Source organism: Dendrobates tinctorius, unplaced genomic scaffold (assembly GCF_039654945.1).
Source record: "Dendrobates tinctorius isolate UK_male_01 unplaced genomic scaffold, ASM3965494v1 ptg000019l, whole genome shotgun sequence".
Classification (NCBI taxonomy): domain Eukaryota; kingdom Metazoa; phylum Chordata; class Amphibia; order Anura; family Dendrobatidae; genus Dendrobates; species Dendrobates tinctorius.
Genome location: NW_027361687.1, coordinates 54,426,431 through 54,454,046, shown reverse-complemented (window position 1 = coordinate 54,454,046; position 27,616 = coordinate 54,426,431). Strand labels below are relative to the sequence as shown.

Below are 27,616 nucleotides of genomic sequence, written 5' to 3'. Positions count from 1 at the left end.
TATAAGACCCCTGACATGCCTTTTTTAATTATATATGGTGGTATATCAAAATAATAGATTGCGATAATACTAACGTGAAGAAACAGGATTACGAAAGCAACTGATTTGCACAAATCCCTAGATTAAAAGGAAACTCACATAGACACTTGGGAATTTTCTTGCTTCAAGTGAGGTTTCAGATTTCCCATAATCCTCTTTCAATTACACAGTGAGTAATTCCCCACCTACATATTCCCTGATTTGCATTCTGGAGGGTTTTGAGAATTTATAGAAACGCTGTAGACAAGCACACCAGGCCTTTGAAGGTTAAAATCAAAGACTTGGATGATATTATGGTGCACAAAGAAGGACTACACGACAGCAGATCTAGCTCACTAACACATCAACCCACAGGTCTAGATTGAGCATTTTATATTAAGCAAGAAATAAAAACACAAAAACATTTATAGTGACCAATTTTTGTCTTGATATCAAGAAAAAATAAACAAATAAACCTCTAAGAATAGGAAATAACACTACAAAGGTTTTACTAAAACCGTTTATAACAAAAAGGAAGATATCTGGAAAAAATGAAGACGTCCAAAACTTCTGGAAAAGTTAGCAAATCTTCTGGGCACTGCTGAAATCACCAAGATCCAACGCTTGAAAAGGTTTCTTATAACATCATGCTCCGTCCTAAGATGAACCTCATTGTCTAATCACTCATTTGAGAGGCAAGAAGGACATGGAGAATGAGTATGAATGAGCCACAGCTTCTATGAAGTTAATGTGCCACAAGCCGATATCTCATGGGCACCACTCGCAAAACAAAAATCACATCTCCAGAGACAAATTGGATATGGAAACAAAAATCCCAATGAAAGAAATGTAGGTGATAGGGAGTGTATCCTTAGTGGCTATACTGTGAAAAGGGGATAATAAACACCAAGTCTCAGTCTCGTCAAGACAATAACCATCTTTGGTTGCAGTATCTACAGTGCCATCTAAGATTTTTGGCACCCCTGCCCAAAATTACTGTTATTGTGAACAGTTAAGAAAGTTGAAGATGAAATGATTTCTAAAAGGCCATCCAAAGTTAAAGATGACACACGTTTCCTTTGTATTTTATGTAACAACAAAAAAAGATTAACTTTTTTTCATTTTAAAAAATTACAAAAAGGAAAATGGGCCAAAGCAAAAACTTGTGCACACTTGGATATTTGTGTACTCATAACTTTGACCAAGCTTTCAGACCTTAATTAGTCTGTTAGGGTTATGGTTTGTTCACTATCGTCGTTAGGAAAGGCCTAGTGATGCAAATTTCCCAGCTTTATAAAAGCCCAGCCTCCTCTAACCTTGTGCCAAAAAACAGAAGCCATGGGTTCTTCTAAACTGCTATATAGCAGTTTAAATGAAAGTGGTGGAGGCCCACAAAATAGAAGGCAATAATAAGATAGCAAAGAAAGAAATGGCAGTTAACTGGAACAGTGAAGGTCAAAATAAGGTCTGGAAGATCAAGCAAAATTTCAGTGAAAGCTGCTTGTAAGATTTCTAGAGACGAAAATCAGAACCCCCGCTTGACTGCCAAAGACCTTCAGAAAGATGCATCAGAATCTGGAGTGGTGGTACATTGTTCTACTGTTCAGAGACTTATATGGCCTTCATGGAAGAGTCATCAGACGAAAACCTTTCCTGCATCCTCACCATGCATGGTGCATTTTAGAAACAAGTCATGTGGACTGATGAGGTTAAAATAGAACTCTTTGGCCACAATCATCAAAGGTATGTGTGGTGTGAGTCAGCGACCGGTGTTATTTGCGAATGTCGCTATGTGTTCCCAAAATGCGATCAGAAGCGTATTAAGGCCATGGAAGTGCATTGCAGTCACAGGTATAGATGTGGTTGCAATGCAGAATAAAAGAGAGTGTTGGCTTTAAGCTATTTGTCCAAGGCAGATTTAGGAAAACCTGTCCTGGGCTTTTATTTTTGAAACGGACTACAGGAAGGTAGTGGGGTTGGTCCATTTCCTCCTCCGTGTCAGGTTTTCCATGGGGCCTACGACCACAGGTTGTTTGTAAATACCCCTGAAGCAGGGTTTGGGTGTGTCAGTGAAAGTGGAATTTTGCAGCGAGCAGAGCAGCCGGCTCTGTAAAAGCTCAGCCTGTATGAGAGTCACACAGAGCCCAGCAGAGTGAACTCCTGGCGCCCCACAGCGGGATACGGTGGTGCAGTTGCCCTCGGTAACCGGATGCATTTATGGACTGTCTCGTTTCCCGGCTGCGATCCTCCGAGTGCTGTACACTTGTGTGAGTTTTTTTACATTAAACACGTTTTGCTGTGAACTTTCCCTGTGGTCACTGCTTGTCACACTGCACCCACCCCGCTGCCCTATAGTGGAGAAAACAGGGCACAGAATTTCAGGAAAAGAACATCATGACAACCATTAAGCATGGTGGTGGATCAATCATGCTTTGGGGTTGTGTTGCAGCCAGTGGCACAGGGAACATTTCATGAGTAGAGGAAAGAATGGATTCAATGAAATTTCAACAAATTCTTGATGCAAGCATAACACCATCTGTAAAAAAGCTGAGGTTGAAAAGAGGATGGCTTCTTCAAATGGATAATGATAAGTGATGAGCGAGCATGCTCGTTGCTCAGGTTTTCCCTAGCATGCTCGGGTGATCTCTGAGTATTTGGAAGTGCACGGAGATTTAGTTTCTGTTGCCGCAGCTGCATGATTTGTGGCTACTTGACAGCCTAAATGCATGTGGGAATTTCATAACAAACAGGCAATCCCCACATGTATTCAGGCTGTCAAGTAGCCACAAATCATGCACCTGCGTCGACTGAAACTAAATCTCCGATCATATCCAAATACTCGGAGACCACCTGAGCAACGAGCAAACTCGCTCATCACTAATAATGATCCTAAACATCTCAAAATCCACAACAGACAATCTCAAAAGGCGCAAGCTGAAGGTTTTACATTGGCCCTCACAGTACACTGATTTGAACACTGAAAATCTGTGGCTAGACCTCAAAATAGCAGAAGATGGAGAATGACCCAGGAATCTCACAGAACTGGAAGAATTGTCCATGGAAGAATGGATGAAAATCCCTCAAACAAGAACTGAAAGACTCTTGTCTGGCAGCAAAAAGCATTTACAAGCTGTGATACTTGCAAAAGGGGGTGTTACTAGGTACTAACCATGCAGGGTACCCAAACTTTTGCATTGGTTAATTTTCCATTTTGTAATTTTTAAAATAAAAAAAATGAAAATATATATTTTTTGCCTAACTGTTCACAATAACAGTAAATGTCACCAGGGGTGCCTAAACTTTTACATGCCACTGTATGAATAGATTTATGTGCAATTACCCAGTACCACCAGAAATGGAGTCCCTCAAAATCTGCTGACTCGTACCACTTTCCCATATTCACAATGTACAAGGCCGGTACCCTGCACAAATTATTACACACACCTGCACATACTCTGGACGGTTTCCAAGTACCTGAAATAAAAGACGGCTTAATGTGCCAAGGCACCATGCATTCACAAGCACAATGCCGAGCGAAAGAGAACATTATATTCAACTAAGCGAAAGGGCGCACTGCAGGAGCCAGTAATGTGGGCGTTCCTACAAATATAAAAAAACGCTGACTATAGAAGAGAGGTTTCATCAAGAGGGCAATCCCCTGTCTGAATAAAAAGCATGGGCACACTGTCACCTGAAGTTATTAATTGGAAGGGTAATGATACAGTATGCTTCAATTCAATTTTGACAACCCCAAACAACACGTGTCACCCCATCACTCCACGCTCCCTTTCCACCACTAAGATTAGGAAGTTTACTACTTTCACAGTCTTAAAGCGGATGTCTGGTTTGGCATACCTGATGAAGAGACCTGAGTAGTCTGGAAAGCTTGCAATGTGTTACCATCTTTTCAGTTAGCCATTAAAAGGTAACAACCACTGAGGACTCTCAATTCTGAATATTTTTCTATCTACTGGCTAACACGGTACAAAGATATACATCTTTCCTGGATCATAAGTGAAATTTTCACAACTACCAACATATCGGACTATTATTGACTAGTGAAGGCTCTACTTAAAGGGAGTCTGTCACCTATTTTTTGGCCTACAAGATGTGGCCACCGCCATCAGGGGCTTATCTATAGCATTCTGTAATGCTGTAGATAAACCCCAGATGTAACCTGAAAGATAAGATAAACGAGTTAGATTATACTCACCCATGGGCAGTCCGGGTCCGATGGGTGTCGCGTTCCGGTCCGGCGCCTCCCATCTTCTAGCGATGACATCCTCTTCTTTGCTTCCTGTCGCGGCTCCGGCGGACTGCTCTGCCCTGTTGAGAGCAGAGCAGAGACCTGCAGTGCGCAGGCGCTGAGCTTCTCTGTCCTTTCACGGCGCCTGCGCACTGCAGTACTCTGCTCTGCCCTCAACAGGGCAGAGCAGTGCGCTTGCACCGGAGCCGGGACGGGAAGCAAAGAAGAGGACATCATCGCTAGAAGATGGGAGTTGCCGGACCGGACCGCGACACCCATCGGACCCGGACCACACCGCCCCCGGTGAGTATAATATAACTCGTTTTTCTTATCTTTCAGGTTACATTGGGGGCTTATCTACAGCATCCGCATCTTATAGGCCAAAAAATAGGTGACAGATTCCCTTTAACATTGTTGAACAACATGGACATTGACTTCCAATCAAATTCTTCTCACATTGCTTTCCAAATTTGCCCTGCCAATGTTGACAGATATACATTTGTCTGAAATGTTATCAGAAGGTCAAGATAAGTGGTTTCATTCACTGCTTCCTTTTTGTGCCATCTCCAATCAATACAAAGGACAAATTTTAATGCTCTTGAAATTTGCCACCAATTCCTAAGCTAGTCAAACTCTAACAAGTTTCTAAATAAAGGCATAGCAGCAATTTTCTAGGGAAATGGTTCTTCTACACAGGTCAGGAACGCAGTGCTAAACACTATAAGAAGTCACCAATTAACAGGCCTTGAATGCTTGCATTTCGAAATAATGAAATCCTCCAAAAAAAAGGAAGCATATGCCAAATTTTCAGAAAAAACTTTAACAAATTTTATTAAACATTCATATTACAATACACTTAATATGGTGGGGATACAGAACAAAAAAGCTGTAAGCACAGGGTATTGTAATCAAGTCAAAAAAAGTTTTTAGATGAGTCTGAACTCTATATGAAAAGTTAATAGATCACAAAAACAGTAAATAGTACTCGGTATTCCAAGGGAGAGTGAATTAGTTGGTAGCCATTATTAATTTAATTAAACCCATGGAAGACCCCTCGACTGATCTCATGCCATCCTATTAATGATCATGTTATTCATATTAAAGTATTAAACTGTTGTCTTTAGCTGATTAGTACATAGTGCAAGAAAGGTGTCAAAGTACATACAAAAGGTTGAATACCACAGGTTAAGAGGAGAGTAAAACTGCAAAGTGCAAATATGGGATATCGACCAATCATATTCTCATAGCCTGTTAAAGTTCCTAGTGCACTGATATAGATTCAACAATATGGAAGAAAAAGATGTAAGGGAAAAAAAAAAAAAAAATATATATATATACTAGGATTAATAGTACAAATATATAGGCACTAGGGTTAGTTGGCAAATCCTTTTGTTCCAAGTTGAAAAATGCAAATAATGCTACATTAGGGTTAAATACCCCAGCCTGGAAACAGACAATAGATGCTGCAGAGTGCAGAAAGCCAAGCCAATACAAAAACACTTAGTCTAGGTTACTAAAGTGCTATGTGCTTCATATAGTAGGCATGATATGAAGGCATGTAATACTGCGCAGTGCAGATGAACAGATAGTACAATCAAGAAGGGAGGCTTAATAGGGTAGGCAATGCATGACCTGTGGTTGCTGCACGGTGCCCCGACGCGTGTTTCGCGTAAACTTCTTCCTGGGGGGGGGTTTCCACAAGAAAATACCCTGTGCTCGCAGTTTTTTGTTCTGTATCCTTACCATTTTAAGTGTATAGTAATATGAATGTTTAATAAATGTGAATGTGTTAAAGTTTTTTCTGAAAATTTGGCATATGCTTCCGTTTTTTGTAGGATTTCACTATAAGAAGTCAATCAGAGCTAAATTCACAAGGGCCAATCATCGTAAATGTGCAAACTACGACCATATGAACCTCCACTCGATTCATTCCCTATGGTGCTAGTGGTGTCAGCAGAGCACTATACTCAGCTGTTTTTGGCAGTCACATAGAAAATGAATACGGCAAAGGTGCCTACTCGGACTCAACTGTAAATATTCATACACTGCAACGAATGGCACACTGAAGGTGCACATAAACCTATGATGGTTGTTCCATGAACATTCTTTCCATAGCCAGCTATCACTCCTGACCTAAACATGAACACTCAGTTCTGCTAATCATGCTTGTATTCTGCATGGGAAGTGAGAAGCAAAAAAAGATTGGGCATTCAAATTCAACATGCTCGATCATCTATTGAGGTAGAGTCGGGAGACCCCAATAGAAATTTGGCAGACAATCCTACCGGAATTGATGAGTAAGGACAACTTTTTCTCTAATGCAAAAGGGGGTTTTAGATTTAATAAAAACAAGCCTCATGGCGATACCGGGGATAAAATTAGATTGTCTCCTTCCAGCTGAGAGGCCTTAAGGTAGCATCAGACCACAGCACTGTGGCCCACTCATTCAGCATGATTTTGTAGTACTGGGGTCTTGGTTTCGAATCCTACTATGGATGACATCTCCAAAGAGTTTGCATATTGTCCTCGTTTTTGCGTGTTTTTCACTGCACCCCAAGAACAATGTACTATTCGCATATTCTATTGTACTGATTGTGATGGCACAGTCACAAAACTAAAGTGAGCGCCACCTAATATGGACATAAAGAATGAATCATATCTTTTTTACCATGTGTGGTCAACCTCCCCATCCCTGTCTCTCATCCTGTAATCTAATCTCATTTTAATTTCCAGAAAAAGCAGCATAAGGACAATTAGCATTGATCCCCTCCAAATAAACATCAAATATAAAAATCCGTAAACCTATTACATCACAGACGACGAGCTCACGGAGCCATATTCAGTTCCTATACTTTATCATAATGCAGTAGCAATGCCACATGAAACCATATCTAAATTATTACAAGGCACGACAATAACCAAAGTATTCAGGTCATAGCAACCATCAGTCATTTTGGACCACCAACATAGTCCAAAAGAATTTACAATCTATAGGGAAGATAAAGTGTCACCGAACACAGAATAATCCAAATCCTGTATCAGCCCACCAGGCAGTCATTACCATGGCACATAGACAGTCCATTAATTTCTGAAGATCATATAAAGTCTTTACCTCCTTCTCGGACATGTAGAGCTGATCTCCCCTTATCACCACATATCTGTTCTTCCAGATCTCCCTGAAGATACCTTTCCCGCAGTATTTTCGAATCCAGCCCACTTTCTCCGGCTGGCTGGGGGCCTGATTCCCATCCAGAGGGCCCTACACATAGAAGAGAGAAAATAAGGCTATAATGAGATTATTAATTAAAAAAAATGAGAGACAAAATGAGATTATAACACAGGAGAAGCAGTGTATAGACAAATAGATAATGAAGATGTTAGGCCAGGACCCTACTAATACAAGGCATTGCACCTTTTGAGACACAAGACCCTCATACTACAAGGATCTGCTCCACCAAGAAACAGGACTCCATAATAACAGGACCTTCCCCTCCAGAGACTCAAGATTCCCATAGTGCAAGGAACTGCAGCCCCCATAATACAAGTATCTACTTATCCCGATAGCACAAGAATATGCTCCTCCAGAGACACAGGATCCCCAGAGAACAAGAATTTTCTCCTCTAGAGACACATGATCCCCATAATACAAGGATCTGCTCCTCCGGAAACACAGGACCCAATAGTACAAGAACCTTCTCCTCTTGAGAAACAGGATCAACATACAGTAAGGCTGTGTTCACACACAGCGTTTTTTTAGCGGTTTTTACCGCGGTTTTCGCTATAAAACCGCTAAAAATAAGCTGCACAGTCATTTCTATGCATTTTGCACTTTTTGTGCACATTGATGCGCTTTTTACCGCGAAAAAACCGCATCGCGGTAAAAAACGCAGCATGCTCATTAATTTTGCGGATTTTCCCCGTTTTAGGCCTCTTCCATGCGGTTTTAAACCGCTGTGGAAAAAAAACGCATCAAAAACGCAGCAAAACCGCGCAAAAAACGCAAGCGGAAAAATACGTGCGGTTTCTGGGAAGGGATTCAGGTTTTTGAGCAGAAAATTTCTGCAACATGTGCACTTAGCCTAATACAAAGACGTGCTCCTCCAGAGACACTGGACCCACATAACACAAAGATCTGTTCCTCCAGAGACACAGAACCCCGATAGCGCATCGATCTGCTCCTCCAGAGACACAATACCCCAATAGAACAAGAATTTTCTCCTCCAGTTCCAAAGACCACAATAATACAAGGATCTACTCCGCAAGAGGCACAGAACCCCCATTATACAATGATCTACTTCTCCAGAAACACAGAGACCCAATTACACAATGATCTACTCTGCAAGAGACACAGAGACCCCCATAATAAAAGCATCTGCTCCCCCAGAGACACACGGACATCCATAATACAAATATGTACCTCCATAGAAACAGGACCCCCGTAATACAAGGATCTGGACCTCCATACAAGGATCTGCTCCTACAGAGACATAAAACCCGACCCTGATAAAACAAGATCTGCTAATTCAGAGACATACGGCTTCCCATAATATAAACATCTGCTCCTCCAGAGACACAGTATCCCCCATAATACATGGATCTACTTCTCCAGAGACACAGAGATCCCCATAATATAAGAATCTGCTCATCCAGAGACACAGAACCCCATAAAAAAGGAATTGCTCCTCCTGAGACACAGGGCACCACAATACAAAGATCTGCTCCGCCAGAGACACTGGACCCCTATAATACAAAGATTTGCTTGTTCAAAGACAAAGAACCCCATAATACAAGGATCAACTCCTCCAGAGACATGAGACTCCCATAATACAAGTTTCTGCTCCTTCAGAGACACAGGGACTCTTTAATCGTTGAACTGATCCTCCAGAGACACAAGACACTCAAAAGATCTGCTCATCCAAAGACACAAGACCCCATAATACAAGGATATGCTCCTCAAAAGACACAGAGACTCCATAATACAAGTATCTGCTCATACAGGTACACAGGACCCTCATAATACAAGGATCTGCTCTTCCAGAGACACAGAGACCTCATAATACACGGATCAGCTTTTCCAAAGACATATAACTCACATAATACAAGGATGTGCTCCTCCAGAGACACAGTATCCCCCATAATACAAACATCTGCTTTTTCAGAGACACTGAACCCCATAATACAAGGACCCCCATTATACAAGGTTCTGCTCCTTAAGAGAAACAGGGACCTTTTAATGAGCTGCTCCTCCAGAGACACAGAACCACCATAATACAATGATCTGTTCCTCCAGAGACACAGGACCCCATAATACAAAGTTCTGCTTCTTCAGAGACACAGGGACCCTTCAATACATTGATCTGCTCCTCCAGAAACAAAAGAAACCCATAGTACAAAGATCTTCTCCTCCAGAGACACAGGGGCTTCCATAATACAGGGATCTACATCTCTAGAGACACAGGACCCCCATAATACAAACATCTGCTTTTTCAGAGACACTGAACCCCATAATACAAGGACCCCCATTATACAAGGTTCTGCTCCTTCAGAGAAACAGGGACCTTTTAACACAATGAGCTGCTCCTCCAGAGACACAGAACCACCATAATAGAATGATGTAAGGTACTCCTGGGGTGGACCCACTAGACCGTGACAACGAACCTCCCGAGGGCGAGCTGACCAGGTGGACCACCCCCTATACAGGGAGTGTATGGGGCAAGCCCGCGGGTAACTATCACCACGGCAGCTGGTACCCAGGGAACGTTTCAGCGGACAGACAGGTAGATCCGGATTGGAGACACAGGACAGACGGGCACGGCTTGGCGGCACAGAAGAGACGGGCACGGCTAGGAGACACAGGAGAGACGGCACGGCTTGGAGACACAGGAGTGACGGGCAAGGCTTGGAGACACAGAAGTGGCGGGAACGGCTTGGAGACACTGAAGTGACGGGCACGGCTTGGAGACACTGAAGTGACGGGCACGGCTTGGAGACACTGAAGTAACGGGCACGGCTTGGAGACACTGAGCCTAGGAGAGACAACAAGGAGGAATGAGTAACGGAAGGTCAGGAGGCAGGGAAGCACAAGGAGAGCGGGCCAGAGTCACTAGCAAGGTCTAGTGATAGTCAGGCATCGCCCGCAGGAGGAGGCGGCCTGATATAGGGAAGTGGGAGGCCTTCCGGTTCGTGACCTCCAGTTGGAGGAGGAGGCGCGCGTCCTCAGGAGGAGGAGAGCGCGCGCCCGGCCATAGAGTGGACGCGCGCCCGCCGAGGAGGAGGAGCGGGGGCGCGCACCTGGCACGATCCAGAGGGCCGGACGGAGACGGTCGCCGGCCGAGGAAGGATGGCCGGGAGAGACCGCGTCGTGGCCCACAGCAGCCGGCGCCGAAGCGAGGAGGCCACCGGCGAGCGGGTGAGCTGGGGCCGGGGGGAGGTAAGGGAAGGAGTGCGCGGCAGCCGCCGCGTGACAGTACCCCCCTCCTTACGCGCCCCCCTCCGCAGAGCGGAAAAAAATTTAGCCAAGATTCGAGGAGCTTGGATATTCTCCTGGGGCTCCCAGGACCTCTCCTCAGGGCCAAAACCCTTCCAATCAACCAAAAAAAAGGTTTTGCCTTTTTGCTTTCTCATGGCCAAAATATCTCTAACCTCAAATACATCGTCTGCAGAGGCAGGCGGAGGTGAGTGAGGGGCCTTAGAAAGGAAACGATTGAAGATGACTGGCTTAAGCAAAGACACATGAAAAGCATTAGGGATGCGGAGAGAGGCGGGAAGCCGTAGTTTGTAGGAGACATCATTAATACGGGACAAGACCTCAAAAGGTCCAATATAGCGGGGACCCAGCTTATGGGACGGGATTTTGAGGCGAATAAACTTGGAGGCTAGCCAAACTTTATCACCTGGGTGATATGGCGGGACATCCAGACGCCTCTTGTCTGCGTGTCTCTTAACCCTGTTACGTACCAACTCTAAAGCGGTCTTTCTCTCCTGCCAGATCCTGGAGAATTCACCGGACAGAAGATCAGCCGCCGGTACACCCGAGGCCGGAGGAACCGATAGAGGTACACCAGGATGTTGACCGTAGACGACAAAGAAAGGGGACTTGCCAGAAGACTCACTGACGTGATTATTATAGGCGAACTCAGCCCACGGGAGTAGTTCAGACCAGTCATCTTGGTGGATGTTAGAAAAATGCCGGAGGTAATTCACCAAACTTTGATTCGTTCGTTCAGCCTGACCGTTGGACTGTGGGTGGTAAGAAGAGGAGAAGTCGAGGGTGACATGCATCGATCTGCATAGGGCTCTCCAGAAGCGAGAGGTGAACTGGACTCCTCTGTCTGAAACAATATGTTGGGGCAGTCCATGAAGACGGAAGATGTGCTGAACGAAAATCTTCGCCAAGGCTGGGGCCGATGGCAAGCCGGGAAGAGGGATGAAGTGTGCCATCTTAGAAAACCTATCTACCACCACTAAGACGACAGTACAGTTGGCAGACGAGGGTAGGTCCGTAATAAAGTCCATGGCAATGTGTTGCCAAGGAGACGAGGGAACTGGAAGCGGATGTAGAAGACCAGAAGGCAGCTGCCTAGGCACCTTGATCTTGGCACACGAGAGGCAGGAGGCGACGAAATCCAGGACATCCTGGGAAAGAGTCGGCCACCAGTAATAGCGGGACACCAGGAGAAGTGTCTTTTTATGGCCGAGATGACCAGCCAGCTTGGAAGCATGACCCCAGTGGAGGATTCGTCTTCGGTCCTTCTCCGGAACAAAAGTCTTGCCTGGTGGGGTTGCGAGGAGAGAAAGCGGTGCCACGGTGATGAACCTGGATGGGTCCAAGATATGCGCGGGTTCTTCCTCGACATCTGTGGAAAGAGAGGACCTGGACAAGGCGTCGGCTTTGAGGTTCTTGTTACCTGGACGAAAATGCAGGTCAAAATCGAATCGACCGAAGAACAGAGACCACCTGGCTTGCCGAGGGTTGAGTCCTTGTGCAGACCGAAGGTAAGCTAGATTTTTATGGTCTGTGAAGATTGTGAAGGGATGTGCGGACCCTCCAGTAAGTATCTCCACTCCTCTAGGGCTAACTTGATGGCAAGCAGTTCTCGGTCTCCGATGGAATAATTCCGCTCTGGGGTGGAGAATGACTTGGAAAAGAAACCGCACGTAACGAGCCTACCAGAAGAAGACTTTTGAGACAAAACCGCTCCAGCTCCAGTCGCGGATGCATCTACTTCGAGGACGAATGGTTTGTTGACCTCAGGGCGATGGAGTACGGGAGCCGTGGCAAATGCTCGTTTCAGAGATAGAAAGGCTCCCTCTGCTTCAGGGGTCCAGACGTGCGGGTTGGCTCCTTTACGGATCAAAGACGAGATAGAGCCAGTCAAAGAGGAAAAATGAGGGATGAACTGCCGATAGTAGTTTGCGAAGCCGAGAAAGCGCTGAATGGCTTTCACCCCTTGAGGACGTGGCCAGTTAAGCACGGCAGAGACCTTCTCAGGATCCATACGCAGGCCAGAGTCGGAGATGATATAGCCTAGAAATGGAAGAGAAGACTATTCAAAGGCGCACTTCTCCAATTTGGCGTACAGGCGATTCTCCCTCAAACGGAACAGTACTCGGCGGACATCTCTTCTGTGGGTGGACAGATCAGGAGAGAAGACAAGGATATCGTCGAGGTACACGACCACACAGGAATACAGAAGGTCTCGGAAAATGTCGTTCACAAATTCCTGAAAGACCGCGGGAGCGTTGCATAACCCAAAGGGCATGACGAGATACTCGTAGTGTCCATCCCTGGTGTTGAAGGCGGTCTTCCACTCATCTCCGGAGCGAATACGGATGAGATTGTAGGCTCCACGGAGATCCATTTTAGAAAAGATTCGCGCCCCACGTAGCCGGTCGAACAACTCGGGGATGAGAGGTAGAGGGTATCTATTCTTAACGGTAATCTCGTTGAGACCTCGATAGTCAATACAGGGGCGCAGAGACCCGTCTTTCTTTTTGACAAAAAAGAACCCAGCTCCAGCGGGAGATGACTTCCGGATGAAGCCCCTAGCCAAATTCTCCTGTACATATTCGGTCATGGCCTGGGACTCGAGTGGACTCGACGGATAGATCCGCCCCCGGGGCGGGGTTGAACCAGGAACAAGCTCGATAGGACAATCATATTGCCGGTGCGGTGGAAGGACCTCTGCTTCCTTCTTATCGAAGACGTCCACAAAGGCCCAGTAAGCCGAAGGCAACTCCGCAGGGCCCGAGACAGGAGACGAGCATTTGAGGGGTTGTACTGGACGGAGACATCTAGTCTGGCAGAAGCGGCCCCAGCGAAGAATGTCTCCGGACCGCCAATCCAGGACAGGTTCATGCATCCGCAACCACGGAAGGCCCAGGAGCACGGTGTGGGACAAAGACGGCAGCACGAAGAAGGCTATCCTTTCACAGTGCAGAACCCCGATCTGTAACTCCAGCTCTTCAGTGACCAGGGTAACGGCCTCGCGCAAGGGAACGCCGTCGACAGAGGCTACCTGCCGGGGAACCTCCAAGGACCTGACAGGTATCCCTAATCTCTTCACCGCCTCGAGTTGGATAAAATTTCCAGCAGCCCCTGAGTCAATATAGGCTATCTCCGAAAAACGTTTGGAGCCCAGGAGAAACAAAACAGAAAGGGTCAGGGGTAGAGAGGTATCAACGACACCTAGGGAGGCCTCTCTTACCTGTCCTAGGCGGAGGAGTTTCCCGGTCTCACAGGACAGGAACGCAGGAGATGGGAGGCGCTGCCACAATAAAGACAAAGACCATGAGCGAGTCTCTCCTGGCGGCGTAGCTCCGCGGGCCTGAGTCGGTCCACTTGCATGGGTTCGGGAGCTGCGGCCGAGGCGGAGGACCGCGAGCGTGGAGGGCTGTGTGTCGGAGGGGAAAAACGAGTGGGCCTTCTCTCCCTGGCGACCTCGCGGGAACGCTCCCGGAAACGCAGATCAATTCGTGTTGCCAGCGAGATGAGATCCTCCAAAGACGTGGGTGTATCCCTGCCTGACAACTCGTCCTTGATTCGGACCGACAAGCCACGCCAAAAAGCCCCTACCAGGGCTTCATTGTTCCACCCAAGCTCAGAGGATAACGTACGGAACTGGATGGCGTACTGTCCCACCGAGAGGGTACCCTGGCGAAGGCAAAATAAAGAATCGGTGGCGGAGACCAGGCGACCGGGCTCATCGAAGACCTTACGAAAGGTCTCCAAGAAGGTCGCGAGCTGGGAGACTATCGGGTCATCACGCTCCCACAAGGGATTTACCCAGGCCAGTGCCTCACCCTCAAAGTGGGAAATCATAAAGGCCACCTTGGCCCGGTCGGAAGGATACTGTTGGGGTGCCAACTCGAAATGCAACTGGCACTGGTTAATGAACCCCCGACAGAGTTTGGGATCTCCGCTATAGCGTGGGGGTTTGGCCAATCGGGGGGAGGAGTGTGGAACTGCCACAGGCGCCGGGACAGCGGCTGCCGTCTGTAGGGCTAGTAAGCGGTTATCTACAGAGGCTATATAATTCAAAATATGGGCCTGGGTGTCGCGCTGCTGAGCCAGTTCATGCTGTAAGCCGGAGATTTGGGAGGCAATTCCCGGATCGGAGGTTTGCAAAGACGACAGTCGGGACTCCATCGATTTGAGGAACGACATGATCCTCGCCTGGTTCTCACGAAGGAACAAAAGTTCCTTTTGGGTCGGGGTCGAGGTACCAGCGGGATCCATGGCCTGACTATACTGTAAGGTACTCCTGGGGTGGACCCACTAGACCGTGGCAACGAACCTCCCGAGGGCGAGCTGACCAGGTGGACCACCCCCTATACAGGGAGTGTATGGGGCAAGCCCGCGGGTAACTATCACCACGGCAGCTGGTACCCAGGGAACGTTTCAGCGGACAGACAGGTAGATCCGGATTGGAGACACAGGACAGACGGGCACGGCTTGGCGGCACAGAAAAGACGGGCACGGCTAGGAGACACAGGAGAGACGGCACGGCTTGGAGACACAGGAGTGACGGGCAAGGCTTGGAGACACAGAAGTGGCGGGAACGGCTTGGAGACACTGAAGTGGCGGGAACGGCTTGGAGACACTGAAGTGACGGGCACGGCTTGGAGACACTGAAGTGACAAGCACGGCTTGGAGACACTGAAGTGACGGGCACGGCTTGGAGACACTGAGCCTAGGAGAGACAACAAGGAGGAATTAGTAACGGAAGGTCAGGAGGCAGGGAAGCACAAGGAGAGCGGGCCAGAGTCACTAGCAAGGTCTAGTGATAGTCAGGCATCGCCCGCAGGAGGAGGCGGCCTGATATAGGGAAGTGGGAGGCCTTCCGGTTCGTGACCTCCAGTTGGAGGAGGAGGCGCGCGTCCTCAGGAGGAGGAGAGCGCGCGCCCGGCCATAGAGTGGACGCGCGCCCGCCGAGGAGGAGGATCGGGGGCGCGCACCTGGCGCGATCCAGAGGGCCGGACGGAGACGGTCGCCGGCCGAGGAAGGATGGCCGGGAGAGACCGCGTCGTGGCCCGCAGCAGCCGGCGCCGAAGCGAGGAGGCCACCGGCGAGCGGGTGAGCTGGGGCCGGGGGGAGGTAAGGGAAGGAGTGTGCGGCAGCCGCCGCGTGACAAATGATCTGTTCCTCCAGAGACACAGGACCCCATAATACAAAGTTCTGCTTCTTCAGAGACACAGGGACCCTTCAATACATTGATCTGCTCCTCCAGAAACAAAAGAAACCCATAGTACAAAGATCTTCTCCAGAGACACAGGGGCTTCCATAATACAGGGATCTACATCTCTAGAGACACAGGACCCCCATAATACAAGGACCTGTTTCTCCAGAGGTGCAGGACACTCATAATGCAAAGATCTGCTACTCCAGAGACATAAAACTCCCATAATACAGGGATCCATTCCTCCAGAGATACAGAGATCACCATAATACAAGGATCTGCTCCTCCAGAGACACGGGACCACCATAATACAAGGGTCTGCTCACCGAGAGACACTGGGACCCTTTAATACAGTGATCTGCTCCTCCAGAGACAAAAGACACCATAGTACAAAGATCTGCTCCTTCAGAGATGCATTACCCTCATAATACAAGTATCCGCTCCTCCAGAGACATAGAACCGCTATTATACAGAGATCTACTCCTCCAGAGATAGAGACCTCCATAATATAAGGATCCTCTCTTACAGAAACACATGACTCCCATAATACAAGGGCCTGCTCCTCCAGAGACACAGGACCATTATAATAAAAGGATCTCCTCCTCCAGAGACACAGGGACCCCATAATGCAAGTATGAGCTCCCCCAGAGACACAGGACCATCACTGTACAAGGATCTGCCCCTTTACAGACCCAGGGACCCTTTAATCCAGTGATTTGCTCCCTCAGAAACACAAGACATCCATAGTACAAGGATCTGCTCCTGCAAAGACACAGGACCCCATAGAACAAGGATCTGCTCCTACAGAGACACATGATCCCCATAATACAAGGATCTGCTCCTCTAGAGACACAGGGACCCTCTTGATACAGTCATCTGCTCCTCCAAAGACACAGAACCCCCAAAATACAAGGATCTACTCCTCCAGAGGCATACACGACTTCCATAATACAAGGATCTGCTCATCTAGAGACACAAAACCCCTATACTACAGTGATTTACTCATCCAGAGATACATAAACCGCAATACAAGTATCTGCTCCTACAGAGACACAGGACCTCCAGAATATAAGGATCTGCTCTTCCAGAGATACAGAACATGTATAATACAAGTATCTGCTCCTCAGGAGGCACATGACTACCAAAATAGAAGGATCTGCTCCTCCACAGACACAGGACCACCATAATACAAGGATCTGCCCCTCCCTAGAGACATAGAACCCCCATAATACAAGGATCTACTCCTCCAGAGATACAGAGACGACCATAATGCAAGGACATGCTCCTCCAAAGACACATGGTCCCTATAGTACAAGGATCTGCTCCTTCAGAGACACATGACCCTCATAATGAAAGTGTCTGCTCCTCCAGAGACACAGGGCCCCCATAATATAAGGATCTGCTCTTCCGACACATAAACACCACTGAACAAGGATCTGCTCCTGCAGACACACAGTGAAGCTTTAATACAGTGATCTGCTCCTTCAGAGACACATGACCCTCATAATGAATGTGTCTGCTCCTCCAGAAACACAGGGCTCCCATAATACAAGGATATGCTCCTCCAAACACACATGGACCTCCATTTTAAAAGGATCTTCACTTCCAGAGACACATGACCCCATAAAACAAGGATCTGCTTCTCTAGAGACACAGGGACCCTTTTGATACAGTCATCTGCTCTTCCAAAGACACAGAACCCCCCACAACACAAGGATCTGCTCCTCCAAACATACAGGGACCTCCATAGTACAAGGATCTGCACGTCCAGAGAAACAGAACCCACAGAGTACAAGGATCTTCTCCTCCAGAGACACGATCCACATACCGTAATACAAGGTTCTGCTCCTTCAAAAACACAGGGACTCTTTAATACAGTGATTTGCTATTCCAGAGACACAAGACACCCATAGTAAAAGGATCTGCTCCTCCAAAGACACAGGACGTCTATATTACAAGGTTTTGCTCCTACAGAGACACAGGAACTTCCATAATACAAGGTTCTGCTCCTCTAAAGGCAGATGACCCTCATAATACAAGGATCTGGTCCTCTAGAGACCTAGAACCCCCATAGTACAAGGATTTACTCCTCCAGAGATAGAGACCACCATAATAGAAGGATCTGCTCCTCCTGAGACACAGGGACCTCCATAGTACAAGGATCTACTTGTCCACAGGCACTGAACCCACATAATACACGTATCTGCTCCTCCAGAGACACAGGGCACACATAATACAAATATCTGCTACTACAGAGACAAAGAACACCCAGAATACAAGGTTCTGCTCCTTCAGAGACACAGGGACCCTTTAGTACAGTGATCTGCTCCTCAGGATACATCACAGGGATCTGTTCTTCGACAGTCACAAGAGACCCCCGCAGTACAATGATCTGTTCCTCCAGAGACACAGGACCCTTATAATACATGGATCTGCTCCTCTAGAGGCACAGGACCCCCTTAATACACACTCTGCTGCTCCAGATACCCCCAAAATACAAAGAACTGCTCTTCCACAGACACAGGGCCCACAAAATACAACACTCTCTTTCTCCAGAGACACAGGACCCCCATAATACAGAGATCTGCTCCTCTAGAGAAACAGTGACCCCATACTACAATCATGTTTTCCTCCAGAGACACAGGACCCCAATAATACAAGGCTCTGCTGCTCTAGAGACCCCCATAATACAGAGATCAGCTCTTCCACAGGCACAGGACAGATAAAATACAATGTTCTCCTCTTACAATACAATAGACCCACAAAATACAAGGCTTTGCTCCTCCAGACACAGGACCCCATAATACAGGGATCTGCATCTCCAGAGACACAGGAACCTTCATAATACAAGGATATGTTCCTCGAGAGGCAGAGAGACCCCCATAATACAGGGATCTGCTCCTCCAGAGACCAAGGACCCACAAAATACATACAATGCTCTACTACTCCAGAGACACAGTGACCCCATACTACAATGATCGCATCCTTCAGAGACACAGGACCCCCATAATACAAGGCTCTGCTGCTCCAGAGACCCCCCTATAATACAGAGATCTGCTCCTTCACAGACACATGATCAACAAGATACAATGCTCTCCTCTTGCAGAGACACATGATCCCTATATTACTGGGATCTGCTCCTTCAGTGACATACTCTGCTACTTCAGAGACACAGAGACCCCCATAATACAGGAAGCTGCTTCTCCAGAGACACAGGAGCACCATAACACAAGGATCTGCTCCTCCAGAGACACAGGACTCCCATAATACAAGGATCTGCTCTCCCAGATATCCAGGGACCCCATTAATACAAAGATCTACTCCTCCAAAGACACAGGAGCCCCATAATACGAGTATCTGTCCATCCAGCAACAGCGGATTCTAATAATACAAGGATGTGCTCCTCCAAAGACTCAGGGCCACACTAAGACAAGGATCTACTACTCCAGAGATACAGAACCCCATAATGCAGTCATATGTTCCATCAGAGATGCAGGGGACCCCATAATACCAGGATCTGTTCCTCCAGAGATAGCGGACCCCTATAATACAAGAATCTGCTCTCCATAGATTCAGAACCCTCATATGCAGGGATTTGCTCTTCCAGAGACCCCCATATTACAAGTATCTTGTCCTCCCAGTAACATAGTAATCTCCATAATAAAAGGATCTGATCTTCCAGAGACACAGAACCCCATAATATAGGGATCTACTTCTCCGGAGACACAGGACCCCTATAATACAAAGATCGGCTTTTCCATAGGCACAGAGCCCCCATAGTACCAGGATCTGCTCCTTCAGAGACATAGGGACCCCCATAATACATAGATCGTCTCCTCCAGAGGCTCAAGACCCTCATCATACAGGGATCTGCTCCTCTAGAGGTACAGGGACCCTCTAAATCAAGAATACAGTCCTCCAGAGACAGCAGACCGTATAATTCAAGGATTGGCTCCTCCAGAGACACAGGTACCCCTATAATAGAAGGATCTGCTACTCCATAGACACAAGGACTTCCATAATGCAATAATCTGCTTTCCTGAAACACAGAATCCCCATAATACAAGGATCTGTTCCTCCAGAGACACAGTGTCCCCTATAATACAAGGATCTGCTCCTCCAGAGACCCCTATAATACAAGGAGCTGTTCCTCCATAGACATTGGGATCCCACAAGGATCTGCTCCTCCAGAGACACATAGACCCCTGTAAATCTGCTCCTCCAGAGACATAGGGACCCCATAATACAAGGATCTGCTCCTTCAGATACATATAGACCCCTGTAAATCTGCTCCACCATAGACATAGGGACCCCATAATACAAGGCTTTGCTCCTCCAGACACAGGACCCCATAATACAGGGATCTGCATCTCCAGAGACACAGGAACCTTCATAATACAAGGATATGTTCCTCGAGAGGCAGAGAGACCCCCTTAATAAAGGGATCTGCTCCTCCAGAGACCAAGGACCCACAAAATACATACAATGCTCTACTACTCCAGAGACACAGTGACCCCATACTACAATGATCGCATCCTCCAGAGACACAGGACCCCCATAATACAAGGCTCTGCTGCTCCAGAAACCCCCTATAATACAGAGATCTGCTCTTTCACAGACACAGGATCAACAAGATACAATGCTCTCCTCTTGCAGAGACACATGATCCCTATATTACTGGGATCTGCTCAGAGACACAGGACCCACAAATAAATACAATACGATGCTACTTCAGAGACACAGGGACCCCCATAATACAGGAAGCTGCTTCTCCAGAGACACAGGAGCACCATAACACAAGGATCTGCTCCTCCAGAGACACAGGACTCCCATAATACAAGGATCTGCTCCCCCAGATATCCAGGGACCCGATTAATACAACGATCTACTCCTCCAAAGACACAGGAGCCCCAAAATACGAGTATCTGTTCATCCAGCGACAGCGGATTCTAATAATACAAGGATGTGCTCCTCCAAAGACTCAGGGCCTCACTAAGACAAGGATCTACTACTCCAGAGATACAGAACCCCATAATGCAGTCATATGTTCCATCAGAGATGCAGGGGACCCCATAATACCAGGATCTGTTCCTCCAGAGATAGCGGACCCCTATAATACAAGAATCTGCTCTCCATAGATACAGAACCCTCATATGCGGGGATGTGCTCTTCCAGAGACCCCCATAATACAAGTATGTTGTCCTCCCAGTAACACAGTAATCTCCATAATAAAAGGATCTGATCTTCCAGAGACACAGGACCTCATAATATAGGGATCTACTTCTCCGGAGACACAGGACCCCTATAATACAAGGATCTGCTTTTCCATAGGCACATGGCCCCCATAGTACCAGGATCTCCTCCTTCAGAGACATAGGGACCCCCATAATACATAGATCTTCTCCTCCAGAGGCTCAAGACCCTCATCATACAGGGATCTGCTCCTCTAGAGGTACAGGGACCCTCTAAATCAAGAATATAATCCTCCAGAGACAGCAGACCATATAATTCAAGGATTGGCTCCTCCAGAGACACAGGTACCCCTATAATACAAGGATCTGCTCCTCCAGAGACCCCTATAATACAAGGAGCTGTTCCTCCATAGACATTGGGATCCCACAATACAAGGATCTGTTCCTCCAGAGACACAGTGTCCCCTATAATACAAGGATCTGCTCCTCCAGAGACCCCTATAATACAAGGAGCTGTTCCTCCATAGACATTGGGATCCCACAAGGATCTGCTCCTCCAGAGACACATAGACCCCTGTAAATCTGCTCCACCATAGACATAGGGACCCCATAATACAAGGATCTGCTCCTCCAGAGACCTCTATAATACAAGGAGCTGTTCCTCCATAGACATTGGGATCCCACAAGGATCTGCTCCTCCAGAGACACATAGACCCCTGTAAATCTGCTCCACCATAGACATAGGGACCCCATAATACAAGCATATGCTCATACAGAGACACATAGACCCCTGTAAATAGGGACCCCATAATACAAGGATCTGCTCCTCCAGAGACATAGGGACCCCATAATACAAGCATATGCTCATACAGAGACACATAGACCCCTGTAAATAGGGACCCCATAATACAAGGAGCTGTTCCTCCAGAGACATAGGGACCCCATAATACAAGGATCTGTTCCTCCAGAGACATAGGGACCCCATAATACAAGGATCTGCTCCTCCAGAGACATAGGGACCCCATAATACAAGGATCTGTTCCTCCAGAGACATAGGGACCCCATAATACAAGGATCTGAACCTCCAGACATAGGGACCCCATAATAAAAGGATCTGTTCCTCCAGAGACATAGGGACCCCATAATACAAGGATCTGCTCCTCCAGAGACATAGGGACCCCATAATACAAGGATCTGTTCCTCCAGAGACATAGGGACCCCATAATACAAGGATCTGTTCCTCCAGAGACCCCTATAATACAAGGAGCTGTTCCTCCATAGACATTGGGATCCCACAATACAAGGATCTGTTCCTCCAGAGACACAGTGTCCCCTATAATACAAGGATCTGCTCCTCCAGAGACCCCTATAATACAAGGAGCTGTTCCTCCATAGACATTGGGATCCCACAAGGATCTGCTCCTCCAGAGACACATAGACCCCTGTAAATCTGCTCCACCATAGACATAGGGACCCCATAATACAAGGATCTGCTCCTCCAGAGACCTCTATAATACAAGGAGCTGTTCCTCCATAGACATTGGGATCCCACAAGGATCTGCTCCTCCAGAGACACATAGACCCCTGTAAATCTGCTCCACCATAGACATAGGGACCCCATAATACAAGCATATGCTCATACAGAGACACATAGACCCCTGTAAATAGGGACCCCATAATACAAGGATCTGCTCCTCCAGAGACATAGGGACCCCATAATACAAGCATATGCTCATACAGAGACACATAGACCCCTGTAAATAGGGACCCCATAATACAAGGAGCTGTTCCTCCAGAGACATAGGGACCCCATAATACAAGGATCTGTTCCTCCAGAGACATAGGGACCCCATAATACAAGGATCTGCTCCTCCAGAGACATAGGGACCCCATAATACAAGGATCTGTTCCTCCAGAGACATAGGGACCCCATAATACAAGGATCTGAACCTCCAGACATAGGGACCCCATAATAAAAGGATCTGTTCCTCCAGAGACATAGGGACCCCATAATACAAGGATCTGCTCCTCCAGAGACATAGGGACCCCATAATACAAGGATCTGTTCCTCCAGAGACATAGGGACCCCATAATACAAGGATCTGTTCCTCCAGAGACATAGGGACCCCATAATACAAGGATCTGCTCCTCCAGAGACATAGGGACCCCATAATACAAGGATCTGCTCCTCCAGAGACATAGGGACCCCATAATACAAGGATCTGCTCCTCCAGAGACATAGGGACCCCATAATACAAGGATCTGCTCCTCCAGAGACATAGGGACCCCATAAGACATAGGGACCCCATAATACAAGGATCTGCTCCTCCAGAGACATAGGGACCCCATAATACAAGGATCTGCTCCTCCAGAGACATAGGGACCCCATAATACAAGGATCTGTTCCTCCAGAGACATAGGGACCCCAAAATACAAGGATCTGCTCCTCCAGAGACATATAGACCCCAGAATACAAGGATCTGTTCCTCCAGAGACATAGGGACCCCATAATACAAGGATCTGCTCCTCCAGAGACATAGGGACCCCATAATACAAGGATCTGCTCCTCCAGAGACATAGGGACCCCATAATACAAGGATCTGTTCCTCCAGAGACATAGGGACCCCAAAATACAAGGATCTGCTCCTCCAGAGACATATAGACCCCAGAATACAAGGATCTGTTCCTCCAGAGACATAGGGACCCCATAATACAAGGATCTGTTCCTCCAGAGACATAGGGACCCCATAATACAAGGATCTGCTCCTCCAGAGACATATAGACCCCATAATACAAGCATATGCTCATACAGAGACACATAGACCCCTGTAAATAGGGACCCCATAATACAAGGAGCTGTTCCTCCAGAGACATAGGGACCCCATAATACAAGGATCTGTTCCTCCAGAGACATAGGGACCCCATAATACAAGGATCTGCTCCTCCAGAGACATAGGGACCCCATAATACAAGGATCTGTTCCTCCAGAGACATAGGGACCCCATAATACAAGGATCTGAACCTCGAGACATAGGGACCCCATAATAAAAGGATCTGTTCCTCCAGAGACATAGGGACCCCATAATACAAGGATCTGCTCCTCCAGAGACATAGGGACCCCATAATACAAGGATCTGTTCCTCCAGAGACATAGGGACCCCATAATACAAGGATCTGAACCTCCAGAGACATAGGGACCCCATAATAAAAGGATCTGTTCCTCCAGAGACATAGGGACCCCATAATACAAGGATCTGCTCCTCCAGAGACATAGGGACCCCATAATACAAGGATCTGTTCCTCCAGAGACATAGGGACCCCATAATACAAGGATCTGTTCCTCCAGAGACATAGGGACCCCATAATACAAGGATCTGCTCCTCCAGAGACATAGGGACCCCATAATACAAGGATCTGCTCCACCAGAGACATAGGGACCCCATAATACAAGGATCTGCTCCTCCAGAGACATAGGGACCCCATAATACAAGGATCTGCTCCTCCAGAGACATAGGGACCCCATAATACAAGGATCTGCTCCTCCAGAGACATAGGGACCCCATAATACAAGGATCTGCTCCTCCAGAGACATAGGGACCCCATAATACAAGGATCTGCTCCTCCAGAGACATAGGGACCCCATAATACAAGGATCTGTTCCTCCAGAGACATAGGGACCCCAAAATACAAGGATCTGCTCCTCCAGAGACATATAGACCCCAGAATACAAGGATCTGTTCCTCCAGAGACATAGGGACCCCATAATACAAGGATCTGCTCCTCCAGAGACATAGGGACCCCATAATACAAGGATCTGCTCCTCCAGAGACATAGGGACCCCATAATACAAGGATCTGCTCCTCCAGAGACATAGGGACCCCATAATACAAGGATCTGCTCCTCCAGAGACATAGGGACCCCATAATACAAGGATCTGTTCCTCCAGAGACATAGGGACCCCAAAATACAAGGATCTGCTCCTCCAGAGACATATAGACCCCAGAATACAAGGATCTGTTCCTCCAGAGACATAGGGACCCCATAATACAAGGATCTGTTCCTCCAGAGACATAGGGACCCCATAATACAAGGATCTGTTCCTCCAGAGACATAGGGACCCCATAATACAAGGATCTGTTCCTCCAGAGACATAGGGACCCCATAATACAAGGATCTGCTCCTCCAGAGACATATAGACCCCAGAATACAAGGATCTGTTCCTCCAGAGACATAGGGACCCCATAATACAAGGATCTGTTCCTCCAGAGACATAGGGACCCCATAATACAAGGATCTGTTCCTCCAGAGACATAGGGACCCCATAATACAAGGATCTGTTCCTCCAGAGACATAGGGACCCCATAATACAAGGATCTGTTCCTCCAGAGACATAGGGACCCCAAAATACAAGGATCTGCTCCTCCAGAGACATATAGACCCCAGAATACAAGGATCTGTTCCTCCAGAGACATAGGGACCCCATAATACAAGGATCTGTTCCTCCAGAGACATAGGGACCCCATAATACAAGGATCTGTTCCTCCAGAGACATAGGGACCCCATAATACAAGGATCTGTTCCTCCAGAGACATAGGGACCCCATAATACAAGGATCTGCTCCTCCAGAGACATATAGACCCCAGAATACAAGGATCTGTTCCTCCAGAGACATAGGGACCCCATAATACAAGGATCTGTTCCTCCAGAGACATAGGGACCCCATAATACAAGGATCTGCTCCTCCAGAGACATAGGGACCCCATAATACAAGGATCTGTTCCTCCAGAGACATAGGGACCCCATAATACAAGGATCTGTTCCTCCAGAGACATAGGGACCCCATAATACAAGGATCTGCTCCTCCAGAGACATATAGACCCCAGAATACACGGCTCTGTCCCCAGTCCTACACGCTTCCAGTGCAGCTGTTTGCAGTGATCACAGATACATAGAGATTCCATTGCTGCTACATACACAGCTGGGTGCAGGTATCCATCCCTTGGTGGCAGGCCAGAGAGGCCCCCACAATATTCTGCATCGCCCCTCTTACCCTCTTTGCAGAGATGTTCTTCTTCATGCTGCTGCTCTGGGTGCCAGGCTGCGGGCAGGGTGTGTGGCTCCTGCAGAGTGGGTGTAATGCAGCCTGGCTCCTGGGCTTGTGCAGATCAGACAGAGGAGGATCTGGTGTCAGTGCGTGCAGCAGCCTCTCCAGCAGCCAGAGCTGTCCCAGCACACAGCCCCCTCTCTGCTCCGCTGTGCAGCAGCAGCTCCAGCTATGGAAGGCAGCTCTGATGTCACACTACATGACCACACGTGAGGAGGCTTCCTCCTTTGTTTCTCATTTTCACCTCCCCTTCTTCTAAACTGGAGGAGGAGAGGGGCTTGTGGAGTCCAGAGGCCCCCTCATGCCTTCAGACTCTCGGTCATCCCCACCACAAGAAGAAACCCCCTCCCCAACCTGCCCCATGGAACCCTTCAGCATCCACCAATGCCATCGATCACCAACACACGGTGACTACGACAAACGCATCATTCTCTGGCTGACTGTCACAGCAGGGCCGGACTGGGACTAAAATTCAGCACTGGCATTTGAAGTTACACAGGCCCACTAGTCACATGGTGACTATATAATATCTTTGTACACTTGTAGTTTACAAGAAGTGAGAGGAGATTAACACGACTATATAACATGTAGTCAGAGCTGTGCCCAGTATTTCAGCTCAGTCCTATTTATTGCTTTTAGGTACAGTACTCCTCCCAAAGCTCTGTCCCCTTTTGTACGCACGGTGACAGAATTCCTGGCAGAACTGCTCTCTATTGGGCAACCAGACCCCCTGGTCATAGCTGCCTCTATCATACCTCCCAACTTTTGAAGAAGGGAAAGAGGGACAAAGACTGCGTGCAGCGCGCCGCTGCAAATTTTGGCCGCGCCCAGCCACACCCATTTCACAACTAGTCACACCCATGTCCACACCTAATCGCACCCATTTAGCACTGCTGATCACACTGACTGGTACTGAGGGCACAGTGGCTGGCATTATGGGCACACTGACTGGCACTAAGGAAGAGAGAAAACAGAGAGAAAAAAGAAAACAGAGAGCGAGAAAGAAAGGGGAAAGAAAGAAAGAACAGTGAGAGACAAAGAAAGAACAGAGAGAGACAGAGAAAGAACAGAGAGAGAAAGAAAGAAGTAAAGAAAAGAAAGAAAGAACAGAGAAAGAGAGGAAAGAAAAAGAAAGAAAGAGGGGAAGAACAGAGAGAGAAAGAAAGAACAGAGAGAGAAAGAAAATGAGGGAAAGACAGAACAGAGAATGAAAGAACAGAGAAAGAAAGAAAAAGAAATAAAGAAAGATTCTACAAAGATACTATAGCAGCCCGGCTCCCATTGTAGTGCCCACCTGAGCCTCCCGGTGCAGGACCTATCATGATCCACTCACATGGCCGGCATCCCCGATTACAAGGCGATCCTGCTGTCTGCGCTG

The 27,616-nt window shown here is 47.5% G+C and overlaps 1 protein-coding gene across 1 annotated transcript in view; it reads right to left on the bottom strand.

Moving 5' to 3' along the window:
* The window catches only part of PLEKHO1 (pleckstrin homology domain containing O1), a 51,031-nt gene extending 24,500 nt beyond the window's left edge, over window positions 1-26,531 (bottom strand). The window contains exons 1-2 of the mRNA XM_073567060.1: window positions 26,185-26,531; window positions 7,377-7,523 (exon numbers count right to left, since the gene is read on the bottom strand). Coding sequence (XP_073423161.1) covers window positions 7,377-7,523; window positions 26,185-26,211 — 174 coding nt within the window. The 5' untranslated portion in view covers window positions 26,212-26,531. The remainder of the gene's footprint in view (window positions 1-7,376; window positions 7,524-26,184) is intronic.
* Window positions 26,532-27,616: the final 1,085 nt, after the last annotated feature.